The sequence below is a fragment of the Gopherus evgoodei genome, chromosome 3, assembly GCF_007399415.2.
Source record: "Gopherus evgoodei ecotype Sinaloan lineage chromosome 3, rGopEvg1_v1.p, whole genome shotgun sequence".
Lineage (NCBI taxonomy): Eukaryota > Metazoa > Chordata > Testudines > Testudinidae > Gopherus > Gopherus evgoodei.
In genome coordinates, this window is record NC_044324.1 from 93792620 (window position 1) to 93815187 (window position 22568).

A 22568-nucleotide genomic window follows, 5' to 3' on the forward strand; every position below is an offset into this window, starting at 1 on the left:
CCCCTGCCCCCATTCAACCCCCTGGTCCCTGAGCAGAGTCAGCCATGGAGGCAGCGTTACTTTTTTCCCCACAGTGAATATAAACAAGTCAAAATACCAAACACAACTATCTGATGCACACTTCGCTGCAATCCTGAAGGTTTCAATTGCTCAGTTGCTGAGGCCAAACATCAACAAACTGACAGAACTGAAGCATTGCCAGCTGTCTGGCAAACACTAAAAACTCTCTGGCAAGCAAAAAATTGTATAAAGTTGTATGACAGTTTTATTATTTCTAAGATTCAAAATAAAAATACAATATAAATGTTTTATTTTCTGAACACCATCTTCAGTGACATTATTGGCCTGCTGGGAGGATTTGAGGACTGGCACTGGCTCTAAGGTAAATTGAGTTTGAAACCCCTGGTACAGAGTAAGAATAAGACTCCTTTGTTTGTACAGAGAAGAGAGACACCTATATCATGCTGAATTTGCTCAAACTGTATGGAACCCTTGTGTTATAAGAATTGGGACACATGGAATGGCCATGTGCCAAGCTCTCTCAGGAGGACTGACTTTAGAAGATCAGAAGATGTGTAACAAACATTCCATGTTTTAAGAGGGAACCAGTGTCCAATGCAGTGATCTGCTGTGAGGTACCAGTGGGCTGTTCCATAAGCCTAGAAGGCACTCTCTCTATGAATTGACAGTCCAGTCAAACTGCCAAGGAAGCATTGAAGAGCCACTCAAAGAAGCACCAAAGTTCTATGTGCCAGTCATACTATACTATGCAGTAAGGTAAGAAGATGTCTTCTGCAACTCTTAATACTGTATACTGGGAGACTGAGGTCTCTATGCACCAAGAGAGAGTCTTGTCTTGTACCAAGAATGTGCCTCACTCTCCATGCACTAAAGAGGTCCTGATCACTTCACAGAGAAGTCTGATTAAGCTGGCAAGCTATTGAGCATGGAAGGTGCACCAAGCTGTCCAAACTTCATTGACCTCTAAGCATCAGAAAAGTCTCCAAAGCTCCATGCATCAGAAGTGCTATTTTGAGGAAGTACTGAGACCTGCATGCAAAGAGCTCATTATTTAACAGACTGAACTGATGAACTCTGACAAGAGAATATCAAACTCCAAAGAGAAAATAAAGTCAGGGAAGTTCCATTTGTCATAGGCATTAAATGCCAAACTCAAGAGACAGGCTTCACCAATAGATTACTGATTTTGGTGTTGTATAAGTAAGACAGACAGATAGACAAAAAAATAAAACAGATTAAAAAGAAGTGAGTCCAGGAGGCATCAGCTTCCTCAGAATCACTTGGAATGTGCCAAGTTCTATTAGAGATGCTGATGGCCACTGAAGTGGAGTGATGTTATGCTTCATGAAGATACAGACAGCTAGGTGTTTATAGCAACCTCCCTCAACATTTAATTTACAGAATGAGAGGAGAAGACTAAAATAATTTTAACTCAACCACTGAGACTTATTGTAGGGCACCTAACTGAGGATGTTGTTCATAACCCTTCGCATTCCTAAGTCTAGTGGCAGAGCTGCTGCCCATTGCCAAAATACTGTAGGTACAGATATTCATAAGATAATGTATGTATGTAATCCATATTTCTGGCATAGGAAGAAGGGCTGAAAGGTGCATTGAGGAGCAGAAAACATTGCTTTGAGACTGGGCAAAGCTGTTCTTTGCAGCTCACACCCTTTTCTAGGCTGCTCTGAAGCCTCCAAAACAAGCCATTTACCTGCCTGCAGGTAGGAGAGAGTCTTCTTTTTCTCTTCCAGGGAAGAGAAAGTGAGCAGGGGTTGAACAGTTTCCAGATAGAAGAAGAAAGCTCCAGTTTAGGTTATTAAGCTAGCAAGCAAACACAAGATAAATATTGAACTAAGAAAACATTCAATGTATGAAGAAGCAGGGAGGATAAAATACTGTATAGTATAAACAAAATACTGATACTAAGTGAAACATTGAAAAGGAGTCTAAATTGTATATGATTTGAGATGTTACAGAAAACAACATCTCTTCAATTCAAAACTCAAAATGGAATGAGTCCACGGAGCTATAAGAATTGGGATAGCATCCTTCCCATGCCCAAAAGCTTGTTTTAATAACGGAGATTGATAGTTTATATGGATGCTGCCTGATATAAATATGCATGTTCAGGCAAAGCTTCTGAAAGATTATTAATGTACTTACAACTATTTTAAAACTGATGATAACTTTGTCCCAGATTAACTCTGTAAAGGGGTATTGAAACGGGATGCGAAGATAACATCTGTAACCAGACATTACAGGCAGGAGTTATTTGACAAACCAAATAAGAATATACTTACTAGATGTTCTATGCATTTGACTTTCAATAGGACTGAGGTTTCTATGTCACTGAGGTACTTTTGAAAATTTTACTCAATGTCTATTTCCCCAAGTACTTATAGGGTTTGTCTACAGAAGAGCTGGAATCTGTAAATTCTAGCTCCAGGTGACATATCCATACTAGCATGCTAAAAACAGAAGTGTAGCCACAGTGATGCAAGCAGCATAAGGGGCTAGCTAACTCAGTATGATCTAATAAGTACCTACTCAGGGCAGCTTGCCCCACCTGCTGCTTGTGCTGCTGTGCCTGCATATGTATTTTCAGCAGCCTAGTTCCATTTATACTTTCCAGCTCCAATGTAGAGATACCCTGCAGCTAGAAGGTGTAATTCTTGGCACAGGTAGACATACAAGCACTAGTGCCTAAAAATAACACCTAAAAATAGCGACCTAGTGCCTAAAATAGACACATGGCCATCACGGAATGGGCAGCAGTTCTGGCTAGCTGCTGGAGTAGGTACCCAGGGGGCTGGACAGCATTGAATTCAGGTGGCCACTGCAGCCACACTGCTATTTTAGGTGATAACTTGAGCAGAGCTACAGTGTGATTGTCTACATGTGCTGGAAATGACACCTCCCAGCTGTTATGTAGACATACCTATAGACTCAGTAAGAGACATAAATAAGTGTCCTGTATATTATTAATTGGTTTACCTTTTCTTTTAAAATATGATGTATTTGAACAAATTAGGCCAATTGACACTGGTGAAACTGTTGACTACAATTGGTAGAAACCAGGAGTTAATGTGGTCTGATGAGTTTATAGACATTGTAATTACTGAAGTACACATTTATTCACAAGAGACACCAAAAGAGCATCACAGAGTGCTAGACTCTTTTCTTGACAACATTTAAGTTTGCATTTTTAGATGACGGCTTTTATAAAAAATGAGCTGTGCACATACAATTATTTTTTTTCCTATAAAAACATGTCACATGGGAGTAGGCTTGTAGTCAATGTGCCTGAGACACATAAAAGTGAAATAAAACAGATGTCAGACCGAGAACAGCATGACTGAAGTGTTTTGATGAGTCAGTACTTGATTATGGAAATAAAATGTAGCCATGGGAAAAACACAATTTTCTCTAAATAAGGGCTTATGTGTTTATAGCAGTGTATTGACATGATTACTTCCCTCATGAATAGCTGTTTTGATGTTCTCAATGATTTAAATGTAAATCAGATGATCACAACCAAGACTTACTTTTTTGTGTCAGATGCAAATATTACAGAGACTAGAAGTCCTTTATATTTAACATTTTAGAAATGCTTCACTGTTGGCAAAAAAAATCTGTTATATAAAATCTTTGTAAAACAATCTGGTGGGATAGTTTTTTAAATCTGTGTTAATTTTTTTACAGTGTGACAAGACTGGCAGATTTTTTGTTTTAAGAGCGAGAAATAGAAAGTAAGTGAAATGTCAGCTAATCAAACAATGAAGAAAATATTTGAATCCTAGATATCTGATTGACACTAATGCTATCTTCATAAATTAGGACTTGTTACCTGTGATAACAAAACAAATGCCAGATTGCATAATAAAAGACTATGATGATGGACACTCATACAATCACAGAAATATAGGGCTGGTAGGGACCTCCAAGGGTAATCTAGTCCAGCCCCCTGCACTGGGGCAGGACCAAGTATTCCTAGATCATTCCTGATAGGTGTTTGTCTAACCTGCTCTTAAAAACTTCCAATAATGGGGACTCTACAATATTCCTTGGAAGCCTATTTCACTACTTAACCAACTTTATAGTTAGAAGCTTTTTCCTAATATCTAACCTAGATCTCCCTTGCTGTAGATTAAGCCTGTTACTTCTTGTCCTACCTTCAGTGGACACGGAGAACAATTGATCAGCAACTTCTGTATAACAGCCCTTAACATATCTGAAGACTTATGTCATCCATTGGTCTTCTTTTCTTGAGACTAAACATGTCCAGTTTTTTAACCTTTCCTCATAGGTAAGATTTTCTAAACCTTTCATCATTTTTGTTGCTTTCCTCTTAACTGTCCCCAATTTATTCACGTTGCCTAAAGTATGGCACCCCAAACTTGACACGATACTGCAGCTGAGGCCTCACCAGTGCCAAGTAGAATGAAGCAATTGCATCCCCTATCTTACATATGACATTCCTGTTAATGAATCCTGGAACAATATTAGCCTTTTTTCGCTACTATATCACATTCTTGGGTCATACTCAATTTGTGATCCACTAGAAACCCCAGATCTTTTTCAGCAGCACGACTGTCTGGCCAATTATGACCCATTTTGTAGTTGTGCATTTGATTTTTCCTTCCTAAATGTAGTACTTCGCATTTGTCTTTACTGTATTTCAACTTGTAGATTTCAAGCAATTCTCCAATTTTTCAAGTTAGTTTTGAATTCTAATCCTGTGCTCCCAGCTGCTTGCAACCTCTTTCAGTTTGGCGTCATCTGCAAATTTTACAAGCATACTCTTCACTCCATTATCTAAGTCATTAATGAAAACGTTGAATAGTGCAGGGCCAGGACAGACCCTTGCGAGACCCCACTAGATATGCCCTCCTAGTTTGACAGCAAACCATTGATAACTACTTTTAGAGTATAGTCTTTTGACCAGTTATGCACCCATCATTCAGTAATTTAATCTAGACCACACTGCCTTAATTTAGTTATCAGAATGACATATACAACTATGTCAAAAGCCTTACTAAAATCAAGATAATCTTAATCTTCTTTATAACTGCTCCAGGCTGAGTTTCCAAGAAACTGCCAAACCCTAACTGGTTTTGAGCTTGGCCTATTAACCATTGCCTAACCAGCCTGGAGTGCTTTGGCTTTCAAGCATGATGGGATTTAAACAAATACAGTTTACTTTATATTAATTTTTTTGAATTCATAGAGAGTTTTTTCATAGACAAACTTTTCACTCAGCTCCACCCAGGATGAAGGCTCCATGTTCTGTGCTGCAAGCTAGAAATCAATAACATGGCACTCCGTTGTGGCAAACTAGTGGCAATGGAGTTGTAGCATACATGGAGTCCTACCCATAATGCTTCTTGTCAGTTGTACTGTGTTACATGTGATGGTAGCTTCCTTTTCTGACCTCCAGGACCATCAATTCATGACATGAAGCATGAGGTTTTCTTAAAACTTATTTTTGAATGCCTAACTTCAAATATTGGAGACTAAAACGATCTTGTTTTATTTAAGAAAAACATTTACATTATTTGACTCAGCAGATGCTCCCTGAGAGGGAATGTCATGAACAGTGTAAATGACATTAAAAGAATGCTGTATTTAATTAAACAAGTTAATTTGTTTTACATTTCAGTATTCTTCTGAACACAGTAGCACAGATGGACTGCCTACTTTATCACTTAATGTGATTCTTTCATTTGAGATTGCCACCATCAATAAAAGTTCTTTTTAATTTAAAAAAATAGAATTTAAAAATAAATATATCTACATTAACATTGTTATAATTTAGATTTTAAATTGCACAAAAGTTTGGTGTAGCGGGGCACCTGTCCCTCTCCCACAGAACAGGGGTTGAAAGCAGCCCTGAAGAGGGCTGTGGCTGGGGAGGGCGAAAGAGTTAAAAGCAGCCAAGCCAGGCTGAGAGGGGAAGCAGATACATCTGTGGCCAGGTCAATCAGGGCCCAGCTGGCTCTTATCAGAGGGCTGGGGGCCAGGAACTGCACAGAGACTCTCTCTAGCTGTAGAGAGAGAGAGAGAGAAGGATCTGGCTGCCTGAGAGCTGAGCAGGGTACCTGAGGTAGAGCAGTGCTGGGGAGCTCCAGCCTGGCAACTCCTCAGGCTGCAGGCCTTGTGCAAGGCCCAAAATAGGTACTGGGGCTGCAGAAGTGAAGTCTGGGCTTAGGCAGAGGCAGCTGGTCTGACTCCCTTGTCAATGATGAGTGGCCTTTACAGACTGCAGTCTGCCCTAGTGAGAGGGGGCTAGGTGATGACTGGCAGTAGCCACTGAGGCAAGGTGGGTTAAGAGGGTTGGGAGTTTCCCTGGGAGGGGAGATCCAGAGTGTGAGGTTAGTGCTGGGGCAAAACCCTAAGAAAAAGGGCACCGGGGTCTGGGAGGGACATGGGGCCTGAGGCAGGCGAGACATCAGCCGGCCAGCAGAGGCCGCTCTGAAGCTGGTGAAGAGCTAATTCCAATGACAATGAGCAGGAGGCGCCACACTGATGAGTCTTGGCTTCACTACATCTGGAAACTAAAAATATGGTTTCCACAGCAACTGTAACTCAACCACACTACACAAATATTAAGGTATGAAAGTGATCAGAATATAAAATACTACCACACAGTACATATGGACTGTTACTTTCATTGAGGGAACCATAAAGAGAGGTTATTTGCCTTACAGTAACTGGAGTTCTTAGAGATGCTTTTATCTGCATGGATCTTAACGAAGGTGTGTGCATGCATGAGCCCAGAATATTTTACCAAAAAGTATCTATTGGAGCTGAGCATGTGCCCTATATGCCTTCATGCCCCCTGTAGCAAGGGCACATGCACAGCTCCAATATATACTCAGTTCCTTCACCAATATGAAAAATCCAGGGAAGGACTCTGTATCAGTTACGCCTGGGGAAATTCTGTGCCACTGTGCACATGCAGAATTCATATCTTGCATAGATTTTTTTTTCCCCTCAGCAGAAAATACATTCTGCTGGAAAGTGCTGCAGTTACACCTTTCATCCACTAGGGACACTACTGTGCTAGAACAAAGAGCAGCTGCTCCCAATGGGAGCAGCCCCAGACATGGCTAGGAAAGAGAAGAGGTGCGTTCACAGTGCCCTGCCCATGGGGCCAGGTCAGGAGGCATGGGATATGGGGGAATGGACAATATGGGGCACATAAGACTGCTGGGGGGGTGTCACAGAATGGGGTTCAGAAGGGCTAGTGGGGGGACCGACTGGTACAGGGGCTGAATAGCAGGGAGGTGCAGGAACATATGGGGATGAGGGAAAAGATGTGCAGGGGGACGAGGAAGGGGTGGCTGAAAGGGGGCAGGGACACATAGGGGTAGGGAGGAGGGAGTACAGAGACATGGGGAAGGGGTGGCTGAATGGGAACACGGGGTCACATAAGGATGGGGGAGGGGTGCAGGGATATATGGGGGATGGGTGCTGAATGGGGGTGCAGGGACACATGGGACCAGGGCCAGATCTGCCAGACTGAATGAGGGAGGCTAGGGGTCAGCCAGGGTCTGCATGGGGGGATCCCTAACAATCCCTCCCCACCAAAAAACCTGATCAATACTTTTCCTGCCCACACCCAACAACTCTCCCACTTCACATCCAGCCTCCTTCCCAGCAATTACTTCCCTTTTCCTCAGCTCTTCCATTACCTCTGACTCCCCCAAGCCTTTGCATTGCTTCTAGAAGGTGGGGGAAATATGTTTCTGTACTGTAGCAAACAGGTCTGTTGAGGGAACTCCCCTTTTTAGGAATATCCAGTTTAGAACAGAATCTTTTAACTCTCATTCATGAGTAATGGATCTCTTCCTGCTCAGCTGATCTAGCAAATAATTCTGGGTACCCAGGAGATGGAAAGCTATTAGCCCAACCCAATGTTGGATGTGCCAGTCCCATAGGTATATTGATTCCTGGCAGAAGGGGATGATTTCACTCCCCGTTGATTGTTTATATAGTGTATAGGTGTATTGCCCTTTATGTTTTAGGTAGTGGGCCCCTGAAGGAGAGGCAGAAATGCCTTGCAGGCTAGACTAACACCTTGAGCTTTTGTACATTTATGTATAACCAAGACTCTGCCTTGGACTACTTACCCTGAATTTGAAGAAAACTCAAGTGTACCCCCCATCATAGCTTGGATATTGTGATGGGGCATGACTCACCACTGTGGCACCTCCTGCTGGCTGTCCTGGGAATTAGCTTAGTCCACCCGTGCACCCTCCTCTGGTGACATCTCACTGCCGTCACTTCTACCTCAGGATTCAAATTGTCCCAATGACCACAGTCTGTTCTCCCCCGTTCTAGAGGAACCACAGTCCACTGTCCAGGCCCTTCCTCAGTGGCCAATGGGGATGGGAGGGAGGACAACCTGGGCCCACTCATTACTCTGGGACCCAGCCCAGGGACCCTGTAGATGGCAGCCACATTCTGTGTCCCCTCCAACCCCGCAGTCTACTTCCCTGGGCCACTTTCCTGCAGCTTCAGCACCTTCTCCACCCTTGTCTCAGGGCTTCAGCATGCCCACAGTCAGCCAGGAGCTCACTCTCACTCCCTGATCCTGCCCAGCACTGCTCTGTCCAAGTTGCTAGCTGACCTCTATCTCCAAGGCAGCCAGTCCTCCTCAAGCTCCAGAGAGTGACTGAACTGCTCTGCCCTGCAGCTCTTCTTAAATGGGCCTCCCCGGTCCTAACTGGTTGCTCCTCATAGCCCTCACCAAATTGGCTGTCTCCTGCAGAGTCTCCCATGGGTCTTCCCAACTGGCTGCATGTTGCACAGCCTCCCTAGGGTTTTATTAACCCTTTATGGGCTAGTGTGGAGCAGATGCCCCATCACAGATGCATTCAACACCCGAGCCTCAGAAAGTCCAAGTTGTGCCTGATTGGCTGAAAGTGACCTCAGCCAACCTTAGGAGAGGACAGAGGTTTAACCATGAATACAGGGTCATGTTATGTCCATATTGCCATGTGCCCCAGCAAACTCAGGAACACTTTTATTGAGGTTTTTGGATGGGAAAGGGGGTTTGAAATGATATGAGTCATACAAAATCTGCTTGGCTATCAACTCAGCCTTGACCCTTGGCTCTGATCCCTAACTACTGACTCTGGCTTAACCTTCTCCAGCCCAACCATCTGTGTCTTTAACTACTAGACTTGTTTGCCCAAGCCTTAGTCCCTGACATATGATGCCATAAAAGTAGAAACCAAGATACTTGAGACCTGTCCAACGCATAAGATCTAAAACAAGAGGGGCTCCTTTGTAATCCCTTTCAGGAACCAAAGAAAGAATGAAGAGAAAATCTAGAAGGATTTCTAGTGCCATAAGATGAAGAAGATGCAGATGAGCAGAACTTCTCCATTAGTGGTACAGATTTCTGAGGTGTTACCACAGAATGAGGAAGTCCAGACTCCAGTCTCTGAGACACCAATGCCAGTATCATAGAAGATGGTTGCAGGAAGGTTTTCATAATCTGTACCCTTATTTCTGGTTTCAGAACCGACAGAGCTCACAGAAATCGGAGAAGCGTCTAGGAGAGGAGGCGCTGGTTCTGGGGAAATCACTATGTCCACAGAAGTTGCAATGTATCAGAGGGTAGCCGTGTTAGTCTGGATCTGTAAAAGCAGCAAAGAATCCTGTGGCACCTTATAGACTAACAGACGTTTTGGAGCAGATGGAAGTGGGTATTCACCCACGAAAGCTCATGCTCCAAAACGTCTGTTAGTCTATAAGGTGCCACAGGATTCTTTGCTGCTTTTACAGAAGTTGTAAAAAGAGTCTGAGTTGCAATAGGAGTGGGTACCAGTGCAGTTGGTACCAAGCTCAATTCAATGTAGAAATCTCAGATGAAGGGACCTTCACAATAGAACATGGTACCAACAAATCAGTAATAGATAGTACCATTATCCCCAGTACTGAAGTAGCAGTGGTGGTCAATGAGGATTATCAACTTGGTACCAAAGCAGAATAGCCAGTTTACATAATTCCTAAAGAGATATGGTGCTGATCTGCCTTAGAAGGAGTAAGCTTGGAAACATCAAAATCATGAGACTTAGATTTCTTCTTAACTGGTGAGATAGTGTTTGGCATCAAGCACTCCTTTGCCTGCCTTGAGCACCAGGAGTCATTGATTGACCCAAGGATGATAAAAGGGAAGGCCAAGCATGATTTTAAGAATCATGAAGTCTCTTAGAGCCAGAAGATTTACCACCTCCCAATGTAACATCTCTGGTAGCCAGAATATGGGTAGATACTAGCTCCAAAACAGCAGACTGGTTCCATAGAGGAACTCCAGAGTAGGATACACTTTTCATTGATTTTTCCATGAGAAATACCTTTAAATGGGCATTGAGAGCTCTCTTAGGGAAAGATTTGAAATTTGAATGCTTTTCCACAGTATGCAACTTTCCTAAACAAAAGAGACATCTAACATGTCCATCATGCATGAGCATAGCTGATTCACAAATAAGGCAGATCTTAAAACCCAGAGATCAAGACTCAGCCCATGATGTGCAGTCCAGTACCAAGGGGAGAATCAAAGAAAAAAATGTTTTTTTCCCCTCACTGGCCACCAATACAATTTTAAAGAATTAAAAAAAAACAAATAAAACCCCTATCCTAACCTGAACTAAGATATAACAAGGAAGAAGATGGACACTGCGTAGCTCTGTCTTGGGCAGTAAAAGGAACTGAATGGTGGCTGGGGCTGCTCCACACTTTATGCCCTTTCTGTAGGGGTGTGAAGGGGTACACTCACTGCAAGGGTGCCTCCTTCTGGCTGCTCTGGGACTTAGCTGCTTCCAGGTCTGATTCCCTCTTTTGCCACTCATTCATGCACCCTGCTGCCTCCCTCTGTCCACCTTTTCTTCATGACTTGGCCTGCTGGCCAGGTCACTATAGTTCTCCCCTTCCAGGGTAGCAGAGTCCTATTCGACAACTGTCTGAGGCAGTCTTCTGCTCCACTGCCCAAGGCTATGCCCACTTCCCAAGTGACTGATAGGGGAACCCAGGCCCACCTTCTACTCTGGGTTCCAGGCCAGGGACCCATGATTAGCAACTGTGGCTCCAAGACCCCACTCCTACTTCCCTGGACTCCTTTCTGTATTTTCTAGCTCCCTTCTCTTTGGCTTTACCAGACCAAACACTCCTCCCAGGGATTGACTGCAGACTACTTCCACTGCAGTCCCCTTCTGTTGCCAACTTCATGTCTTTATATCAGCCCTGTTTGATCCTTCTCAGCTGGGCTCCATCATCAATTTGACTTTCACATGCAGGCCTTCCCCCACGTGTGGCCTGTCAGGTTAATTACCATAATTTAACCTGCTCTGCCTTGTGTGTGGTGGACACTCCATAACAGGGGGCATGAAGACACGTAGGGCTAATGGGCAGCCCCAAAAGACACAGCTAGCTAAAAGATTCCAGGCTTGCATGCACAAGGCAAAAATATCTACAGTGGGATCCATGTGGATAAATACTTGAAGAACTTTGAATTTTCTGATTTTATTAATCTACATTTTTTTCTGTTTAATATACACTACAATATATATTTATGTTTTCAATTAACTTCAAAATTCAGGGAAGGAAGAATATAGTACTAGATTGAGTCAGGGTATGTCTACACTACGAAATTAGATTGATTTTATAGAAGTCAATTTTTAGAAATTTATTTCATACAGTCGATTGCGTATGTCCCCACTAAGCACATTAGGTCAGTGTAGTGCATCCTCACTACCATGGCTATCATCAACTTATGGAGCAGTGCACTGTAGGTAGCTATCCTACAGTTCCCGCAGTCTCCGCAGCCCATTGGAATTCTTGGTTAAGCTCCCAATGCCTAACGGGGCAAAAACATCGTCGTGGGTGGTTTTGGGTATATGTCATCAGTTGCCCCTCCCTCCGTGAATGCAATGGCAGACAATTGTTTTGCACCTCTTTTTCCTCGGTTACCCATGCAGACGCCATACCACCGCAACCATGGAGCCTGTTCAGCTGTCACTGTTGCTGTTCCGGGTAAGTCTACTGTGGTGACTGCTGTCATCCAAGTAGCCAATACAATCATTGACATTCTGTTATCAAGGGTAGTGACTCTGGGAAATGTGTGGACCTTTTTAGATTTTAGGTGCATTGTATTCCTGTCCTTTGTCGCTGGTGAAGAAATCTTGCAGCCGTACATTCCAGTCCAGTTGGCACTGTAACACCCCATAGCACTTCTGTGGTTGACACATGTAACAGCTCCAGGGCTCTTGCTCTTTTGCCTTGGCTGAAGTACCTTGCCCTACCAGGACTTCCAAGCATTCGACCCAGAAGCACCTGCAGCAGCTGGCATTGCTACATAGCAGCAGCTCCTTGCCTTTGCAGCAGACGATGCAGTAGGACTGGTACCCATCCTCATCGGACATGCAGCTTGGACAGGGGTCCTGGGAATGTTTTCCCTGCCCGGCTCCTAGTAACCTCCAGGGCATGGTGTAAGGCTCCACCACTTCCCCTGCAACTGTGCTCTCCTGCTCCCCAGTGATGAGCTCAGGTGATCCATTCTGGTCCTCCTGGGTGCTCTGGCAGACGTGGTACTGCTGCTCTGGGAGGACTCCTTGGAATCCTCCTCAGTGAGTTTGATGAGGGGCTCCTGGACAGACATGGCCATCCTCCTCTTAGAGCACCGACTGGGAGCCAGAGACTCCAGATCATTCTCTTCTTTGTTTTGCCTCATGGAGATTCAGTCCTGCCTGGAATATCATGCGAGCTGGAGACTTCTGCCTCAGGCTGCTCTCCCAGGTGGCAGCACTGCATAGTCGCACCTACTCCAGCCTACCCCTTGCTCCCATGGCTCATGAAGCCTGCACAGTAGTAAGGAGCAGTTCACTGTAGGCTGAGCAAGTGCAGAATGGCGGTAGAATGTGCCTTTTGACGTTTAAAGGCTCGCTGGCACTGTTGGTCAGACCTCAGAGCAACAAACATTCCCATTGTTATTGCTGCTTGCAGTGTGCTCCATAATATCTGTGAGAGTAAGGGGGAGACGTTTATGGCAGGGTGGGAGGTTGAGGCAAATGGCCTGGTATTAATTTTGAGCAGCCAGACACCAGAGCTATTAGAAGAGCACAGCAAGGTGCGCTGCGCATCAGAAAGGCTTTGAAAACCAGTTTCATGACTGGCCAGGCTTCGGTGTGACAGTTGTGTGTTTCTCCTTGATGCAAACCTGCCCCCTTTGATTTTAATTCCCTGTAAGCCAACCATCCTTCTCTCTCCGAAATAAAGTAACTATTGTTTTGAAACCATGCATTCTTTCTTATCTCTCTTTTTTTTTTTTAATTAATAAACGGACGAGGTGGGGTAGGGGAGAGGGGAAGGACAAGGCCACATTCTTTTTTGTAGCCACACTAAAAATCAAACTGTGAATGACAGCCTTCTGTTACTTGGGCCATCCTCTGGAGTGGAGTGGCTGGGTGCATGGAGCCTTCCCCTCGCATTCTTGGGTGTCTGGGTGAGGAGGCCATGGAACATGGGGAGGAAGGTAGGTGGTTATATAGTGGATGCAGCGGGGGTCTGTGGTCTTGTTGGCTTTCCTGCAGCTCCAACAGATGCTTCATCCTGTCTGTTTGCTCCCCTAACAGACGCTTCATCATGTTTGTTTGCTCCTCCATTAGCCTCAGCATCGCGTCCTGCCTCCGCTCTTCGAGCTCACTTAATTCTTTCCTGGCGTCTGCCACTGAATGCCTACATGCGTGAAGCTGTGCCCTATCAGTGCAGGAGGACTGCATGAGCTCGGAAAACATGTCATCACGAGTGTGGTTTTTTTCGCCTTCTAATCTGCGATAACCTCAGGGACAGAGATGATAGGGGGAGTGTAGAAACCTTCTACGCTCTACGATTCTGGGGGGACTGCATGGTCATCTGTGCTGCTGAGTGTGCTACACTGACCCAACAGGAAATGAAATTCAAAAGTTTCTGGGGCTTTTCCTGTGTACCTGGCTAGTTCAAAGTGCTATCCAGAGTGGTCACAATGGAGCACTCTGGGATAGCCCCTGGAGGCTCATACCGTCAATTTGCATCTGCACTACCTCAAATTCAACCCAGCAAGTTTGATTTTAGCACTACTCCCCTCATCGGGGAGGAGTACAGATGTCAATTTTAAGAGCCCTTTAAGTCGATGGAACGGGGTTGGTTGTGTGGACAGAGTCATTTTTAAATCGACCTAATGCAGCTAAATTCGACCCAATCCCATAGTGTAGACCAGGCCTCAGACATATCACAAGCTGGTGTGAAAGTTCTGCCGCAAAGCTCTGGGGAAGGGAATATTCCCTCTGGCCAATGAACACAGATGTGCTCATGAGCTCTGAGCTATCTCCAGCTGTTCCTGTTTGAAAGGAGGCCATCACAATGTAGGGCTTTTGAAGACCAGGAAGAGACAAATGGGAGTAATCCTCTCAGACCACTGCAAAAATATTGATACCTGAGTTGGTCAAGGTGTTCAGTAGAGAGTAATGTGAAGTACTCCCTCCCCCAGATGCTGAGTGGCTAAAAATGGGGGGTAAAGTTTGAATAATTTAAACAATTAACCAATTCCCAAGAGGTGTTGTTAAATTTATATCAGATGATACTTGCTTTCATATTGGTCTTCAGCAGGCTTTATAGGTTGCTGGTTTTCTTCTTTTAATTTCAGCACCTCTTGCAGTTCTCTCCTGAAATTAGAAAATTCTGTATCTTTATTTGAATAAAATATGGTTGAAACAAGTTTCAAATATTAAATGCTACTGAAAATTCAGAAAAATGCTTTTCAATATTAAGATACTTTCAAGAAGCAGGCTTGCCAAATTGTGATTCATTATTAAATAAAAATCAATGATATCTTGTGTCCTTTCCTGGATGTTGTCATTTTGACAAATGACAGGGACCAAAGAAAACATGTTAGCTAGAGGATCTCCCCACACCAAATGTGGTTATCTAAGTTTAGTATTCATCAGATAACAACACTAAGGAAACAATGTATTGCAGGACTTTGGACCTACCAGAACTATTCTTTTAAAAAAAAAAAAAAAGTTAAGTGCACTGTATTAATAGATATAGCTTCAGATCTCCTTAATGTAAAATAGATGTGGAGATTTTTGTGACTATAAAAACAGTGCATGTTCTTGTAGAATATATTATCTTGTATCAAATTAATTTTTTATTTTTTATATTTTATGCATTCACGTTACATTTTACCTTGTTTCTTCTTCCTCTTTTTGCTTTTTTAATGCTTCATCTGTAAGTCTTCCCAAAATCTTAGAATTAATTTCATCTTTATTTGTTACGTATAGTCTGCGTAGTAAAAATGTTCCTGCAATACAATTATACAAGAGTAATATACTTTTGGCAATAATATAGAACTACCATCTCATTAGAAGGTACGAAAGCCCTTTTATAAATGGTTGACTGCTTTGAGACATGTTTTTAAAATTTTAGAAAAGAAGTGTGTGCCAATTTAAATGACAGATATACCACTTCTGAAAATTGTAAAGCTTTGTTTTCAGTGCCAACAGCCTAATAACTTGAGTGTGGGATATGGCAAGGCTGTGGGGGGGATAAGTATTGAAATTTTATATTTGCATATCTCATATTTTAAACTGAAATTGTTGTTTTTCTAGTTTGTATGTGTGCCCATAGTTTAAGAATGGCCAAAAAAAATAAAAATAATGAAAAAAAATATAAAATCCATGAATCCATATTACTGGTGCAGAGTATGCAGAAATAAAGGCTTACGTCCTTAGTTCTGCAAAGCTCTAATCCATATGAGTAACTTTATTCACATGAGCAGTTGCATATTATTCATTTGGTTTGGCAAACAGATACAGGGATATATATCTCCATTTAATTAATAGAGCTATGCTGATTTCAGGGTGTCATAGACAGATAGTTAAGGGTTAATGCCTCTTTTACCTATAAAGGGTTAAGAAGCTCAGTAAACCTGGCTGACACCTGACCAGAGAACCAATAAGGGGACAAGATACTTTCAAATCTTGGTGGAGAGAAGTCTTTTGTTTGTGCTCTTTGTTTTTGAGTGTTGTTCGCTCTTGGGACTAAGAGGGACCAGACATCAATCCAGGCTCTCCAAATCTTTCTGAATCAGTCTCTCATATTTCAAACTTATAAGTAATAGCCAGGCAAGGCGGATTAGTCTTATTTTTGTTTTCTCAACTAGGAGAATTTTTTCCCTCTCCTTTCTAGCTGCCTAAAAAGCAGCCTGAAGGCAGAGGTGTTAAGTTTTTTCACAAGGGTCTTTGTTAAAAGGAGGCTTCAAGCTGTAAGCAAGCAGCCAGCAAAAGGAATTTACAAGCTAAATTGTTTTCTTTCTTTCTACCTCTCGGGTATAGCTAGTTAGAAAGTCTCTGTTAACCAAGCAGCCCTGAGCTGAGTGCATCCCAGTTTCAGTGAACTGCAGAGGGGTGTGGCCAGCACAAGAAAGCAGGAAAATGAGTACCAGCGGACCCACTAACAAACTAGAACTGGCTAGGCTGAAAGCAACAAAGAAAAAACAACGAACATAAAAAATGGATGGAACTAAAACAATTAAAAATTAATGCAAAAATAGCCAGAAAAAAAGCTGCCCACAAGAAAGCTATGAAGGCAAAGAAAAAAAAAACAAGAGAAAGGCAAGACAAAAAGAAATGAAGAAAAAAAGAAAAAAAAGCCAAAGAAGCTGCCCACAAGAGAGCTATCAAGGCAAAAAAAAGAAGATAAAACAAAAAAAATAAAAATAAAAAAAAAGATTAAAAAAAAAGCCAAAAAGGCTGATAACCGGAGGGCTATGAAGATCCAGAGGGAGGGCCACCAGCAGGCCCTGAAATTAGCAAGGGCTAAGCAGGATGTGCCAGCCAACCCTAACAACCCTTCTCCAGGTACTGTTTCCCATCCCAAAAAATTCCCCACCTACAAGGCAGGTGATGATACTGAGGCCTTCTTAGAAAATTTTAAAAGGGCCTGCCTTGGGTACAGCATTTCTGCAGACCAGTACATGATAAAGCTGAAGCCACAGCTCAGTGGACCCTTAGCAAAGGTGGCGGCTAAAATGCCTAAGAAACACATGAACAATTATAAACCTTTTTCAAACCAAGGCCAGAATCAAAATGGGACTAACACCTGAGCATGCCCGTCAGCAGTTCAGAGCCCTAAGGTGGAAACCAGATGTGTCATTTACCTGACACGCCTACCAAATTGGAAAGAATTGGGAGGCCTGAATATCAGAAGCAAGTGCTAACTCTCTGGAAAAGCTGTCCTTCCTAATCAAATGAAGCAGTTCTTAGAGGGTGTTCCTGAGAAAATAGAAAGGTACATACTAGATGGGAAGCCCAAAACTGTAACCGAGGTGGGGGAGAGTGGAGCCAGATGGGTGGAAGTGGCATAAAAGAAAAAAAAACTACTAGCAAGGGAAGCAAATATCAGAGGGGGCAAACCGAAAATAAACCCCATCAGCGGGGGCAACCCAAGACCCCACCTACAATCCAAGGAAAGCCCCAGACACCCTATTGTCCTACCTCATCAATCTCCAGCAACCCACCTCAACCTAGTAACCAGTCAGCTGGGCGATGTTTTAAATGTAATGAACTGGGACATATAAAAGCCCACTGCCCCAAGAACCCCAACTGAGTGCAGTTCATTACACCACAATCACACCAAAGATCTCCAGGCACAGATGCCTCTCAAATCCCTAAGAGCGAAGGGAAACCTTAAGAGTGGGTGGAAAGAAGGTTATCGCATGGAGAGACACGGGGGCACAAGTGTCAGCTATTCACCAATCCTTAGTGGACCCCAAATTCATCAACCCAAAGGCCCAAGTAACAATTCACCCATTCATGTCAAAATCTGTAAACTTGCCTACAGCTGAATTGCCGGTCCAGTACAAAGGCTGGTTAGGAATGTGGACTTTTGCAGTCTATGACAATTATCCCATCCCCATGCTACTGGGGGAAGACTTGGCCAACCATGTGAAGCTAGCCAAGAGGGTGGGAATGGTCACACGCAGCCAGGCCGAACAAGCTTCCACACCCATCCCTGTTCCTGAGCCGTCCACAAGGGCCCTGTCTGTGTTACTAGAGACCCAAACAGAGGTGATGGAACCGGATCCCCTGCCAACGACTGCAACAACCATAGTGCATCCAGTCCCAGGACTGGAACTGGAAAAGCAACCAGCACCGGAACCATTGCCAGCACTGACGCCAGCGCTTGCAAGTCCATCTACAACTCCAACGCCAGAGGGCACCAGTGGGCCTGAACTGGCTGAAGCAGCAGACAACCCTACCCAAGAGGCTCAGCCAGAGCCTGAAATATCACATAGTGCACCAGCGGAAAGCGGTTCACAATCAACTAAAACAACCCCATCACCTACATCACTTCCAGAGGAAGCGAGCCCAAGTCCACAGTCTAAGAAGGAACTAATGTCTCCAGCCTCAAGGGAACAGTTCCAGGCTGAGCAGGAAGCAAATGACAGCCTTCAGAAAGCTTGGGGGGAGGCACGGAGCACCCAACCGCCTCTCAGCTCTTCTAACCAATCCTGGTTTGTTGTAAAACAAGGACTTTTATATAAGGAAACTCTTTCTGGTGGACACCAGGAAAACTGGCATCCTCAAAGACAGTTGGTAGTTCCAACTAAGTACCAGGTAAAGCTCTTAAGTTTAGCTCATAATCATCCCAGTGGCCATTCTGGGGTGAATAGAACCAAAGACCGATTGGGGAAGTCCTTCCACTGGGAAGGAATGGGCAAGGACATTGCTAATTATGTCCGGTCTTGTGAGGTGTCCCAACAAGTGGGAAAGCACCAAGACCAGGTCAAAGCCCCTCTCCAGCCACTCCCCATAATTGAGGTCCCATTTCAACGAGTAGCTGTGAATATTCTGGGTCCTCTCCCAAAAAAGACCCCCAGAGGGAAGCAGTACATACTGACTTTCATGGACTTTGCTACCCGATGGCCGGAAGCAGTAGCTCTAAGCAACACCAGGGCTAAAACTGTGTGCCAGACCTTAGCACACATTTTTGCCAGGGTAGGTTGGCCCTCCTTACAGATTCGGGAACTAATTTCCTGGCAGGGACCATGAAAAATCTGTGGGAAGCTCATGGGGTAAATCACTTGGTTGCCACCCCTTACCACCATCAAACCAACGGTCTGGTGGAAACGTTTAGTGGAACTTTGGGGGCCATGATACGTAAATTCGTATATGAACACTCCAATGATTGGGACCTAGTTTTGCAGCAGCTGCTTTTTGCCTACAAGGCTGTACCACATCCCAATTTAGGGTTTTCACCGTTTGAACTTATGTATGGCCACGAGGTTAAGGGGCCATTACAGTTGGTGAAGCAGCAATGGGAGGGGTTTACGCCTTCTCCAGGAACTAATATTCTAGACTTTGTAAGCAACCTACAAAGCACCCTCTGACACTCTTTAGCCCTTGCTAAAGAAAACCTAAAGGATGCTCAGGAAGAGCAAAAACCTGGTATGATAAACATACCAGAGAGCGTTCCTTCAAAGTAGGGGACCAGGTTACGGTCTTAAAGGCGCAACAGACCCATAAGATAAAAGTGTCATGGAAAGGGCCCTTCACGGTTCAAGAGCACCTAGGAGCTGTTAACTATCTCATTGCATTCCCCCCTCAACCCTACAGCCTAAAGTATACCATGTTAATTCTCTCAAGCCCTTTTATTCCAGAGACTTAAAGGTTTGTCAGTTTACAGCCTAGGGAGGAGATGACATTAAGTGGCCTAAAGGTGTCTACTACAAAGGAAAAAATAACAGTGGTGTGGAAGAGGTGAACCTCTCCACAACCCTGGAACGTCTGCAGCGGCAACAGATCAAGGAGATGTGCACTAGCTTCGCCCGTGTTCTCAGCCACCCCAGGACGGACTGAACGGGCATTCCACTCCATTGACACAGGTAATGCTCACCAAATTAGAACCCCACCCTACCAAGGTGTCTCCTCGTGCCCAAGCTGCTATAGAAAGGGAGATCCAAAGCATGCTACAGATGGGTACAATCCGCCCCTCTAACAGTGCATGGGCATCTCCAGTGGTTCTAGTTCCCAAACCAGATGGGGAAATATGCTTTTGCATGGATTACTGTAAGCTAAATGCTGTAACTCATCCTGACAACTATCCAATGCCATGCACCGATAAGCTATTGGAGAAATTGGGACGTGCCCAGTTCATCTCTACATTAAACTTAACCAAGGGGTACTGGCAAGTACCGCTAAATAAACCCACCAAAGAAAGATCAGCCTTCATCACCCATGCAGGGGTGTATGAATTTAATGTGCTTCCTTTCGGGCTGCAAAATGCACCCGCCACCTTCCAAAGACTTGTAGATGGTCTCCTAGAAGGATTGGGAGAATCTGCAGTTGCCTGCCTTGATGATATGGCCATTTTTTCTAATTCATGGGCAGAACACCTGAAGCACCTGGAAAAAGTCTTTGAGCGCATCAGGCAGGCAGGACTAATTGTTAAGGCTAAAAAGTGTCAAATAGGCCAAAACAGTGTGACTTACCTTAAACACCAGGTGGGTCAAAAACCAAATAAATCCCCTACAGGCCAAGGTGAATGCTATCCAAAAGTGGCCTGTCCCAAAGTCAAAAAAACAGGTCCAATCCTTCTTAGGCTTGGCCGGATATTACAGGCGATTTGTACTACACTACAGCCAAATCGCTGCTCCACTAACAGACCTGACCAAAAAAAACCACAGCCAAATGCAGTTAAGTGAACTGATGACTGTCAAAAGGCCTTTAACCAGCTTAAGGCAACACTCATGTCTAACCCTGTGCTAAGGGCCCCAGACTTTGACAAACCATTCCTAGTAACCACAGATGTGTCTGAGCGTGGTGTAGAAACAGTTTTAATGCAGGAAGGACTGGATCAAGAATTTCATCCTGTCGTGTTTCTCAGCAAAAAAATTGTCTAAAAGGAAACGTCACTGGTCAATCAGTAAAAAAAAAAAAAAAAAAAAAAATGCTACGCCATTGTGTATGCCCTAAAAAAGCTATGCCCATATGTTTGGGGACAGCGTTTCCAGCTACAAACCGACCATGCTGTGCTAAAGTAGCTTCATACTGCCAAGGAAGACAACAAAAAACTTCAATAAAGTTTAGCTCTCCAAAATTTTAATTTCAAAATTCAAACACATTTCAGAAGCTTCTAACAAAGTAGCTAATGTAAAAGTTTCCCAAAATCAACTGGTTAAAAAATTGTCCTTAAAATGTAAAAAAAATTATCGTTTTACATAATTAATAGTATATGTAAAGGTGCATGTGTTTTATTAATCTGTTTATTCTAAAGTTCTAGAAAGAAATCACCGCCAGTGTGGTTCCACACTGTCTGAGATTTGGGGGGCGTGTCATAAAAAGATAGTTAAGGGTTAATGCCTCTTACCTGTAAAGGGTTAAGAAGCTCAGTAAACCTGGCTGAAACCTGACCAGAGGACCAATAAGGGGACAAGATACTTTCAAATCTTGGTGGAGGGAAGTCTTTTGTTTGTGCTCTTTGTTTTGGGGTGTTGTTTGCTCTTGGGACTAAGAGGGACCAGACGTACAACCAGGCTCTCCAAATCTTTCTGAATCAGTCTCTCATGTTTCAAACTTGTAAGTAATAGCCAGGCAAGGCAGATTAGTCTTATTTTTGTTCTCAACTTGTAAATGTTCCTTTTTTGCTGAGAGGATTTTACCTCTGCTTACTGTAACTTTAAACCTAAGGCTAGAGGGGGTTCCTCTGGGCTATATAAATCTAATTACCTTGTAAAGTATTTTCCATCCTGATTTTACAAAGATAACTTTTTTTTACTTTTCCTTTCTTTAATTAAAAGCTTTCTTTTTAAGAACCTAATTGATTTTTCCTTGTTTTAAGATCCAAGGAGATTGGATCTGGACTCACCAGGGATTGGTGGGGGGAAAAAAGGGAGGATGGTTAATATCTCCTTGTTTTAAGATCCAAGGGGTTTGGATCTGTGTTCATCAGGGAATTGGCTAAAGTTCAGAGTGGGGAAGGAACCTTAACACAGAGATTCTCACAACAAAAAAGACGGTTACTCACCTTTGTAACTGTTGTTCTTCGAGATGTGTTGCTCATATCCATTCCAATTAGGTGTGCGCGTGCTGTATGCACGTTTGTTGGAAAATTTAGCAACACTCAGTGGGTCGGCTGGGTTGCCCCCTGGAGTGGCGCCGTTATGGCGCCGGATATATACCCCTGCCGACCCAACAGCCCTTTAGTTCCTTCTTGCCGGCTACTCCCGGGCGGGGTTTGGAATGGATATGAGCAACACATCTCGAAGAACAACAGTTACAAAGGTGAGTAACCATCTTTTCTTCAAGTGCTTGCTCATATCGATTCCAATTAGGTGATTTCCAAGCCTTACCAAGGCGGTGGGGTCGCAGTGAGATGTTGCAGAATGCAAAACTGCTGAGCCAAATGCTGCATCATCTCTAGATTGTTGAACCAATGCGTAATGTGAGGCAAAGGTGTGAATCGATGACCAGGTAGCTGCCTGACATATTTCCTGGATG

General features: G+C 43.7%; 1 protein-coding gene across 7 annotated transcripts in view; it reads right to left on the reverse strand.

Annotated features, from left to right (window-relative positions):
* AK9 (adenylate kinase 9) overlaps window positions 1-22568 on the reverse strand; it is a 253414-nt gene that overhangs the window by 138980 nt on the left and 91866 nt on the right. For all 7 annotated transcript variants that reach the window (XM_030556086.1, XM_030556085.1, XM_030556087.1 and 4 more), the window contains 2 exons: window positions 15256-15370; window positions 14656-14732 (listed from right to left, as the gene is read on the reverse strand). In XM_030556086.1, coding sequence (XP_030411946.1) covers window positions 14656-14732; window positions 15256-15370 — 192 coding nt within the window. The remainder of the gene's footprint in view (window positions 1-14655; window positions 14733-15255; window positions 15371-22568) is intronic.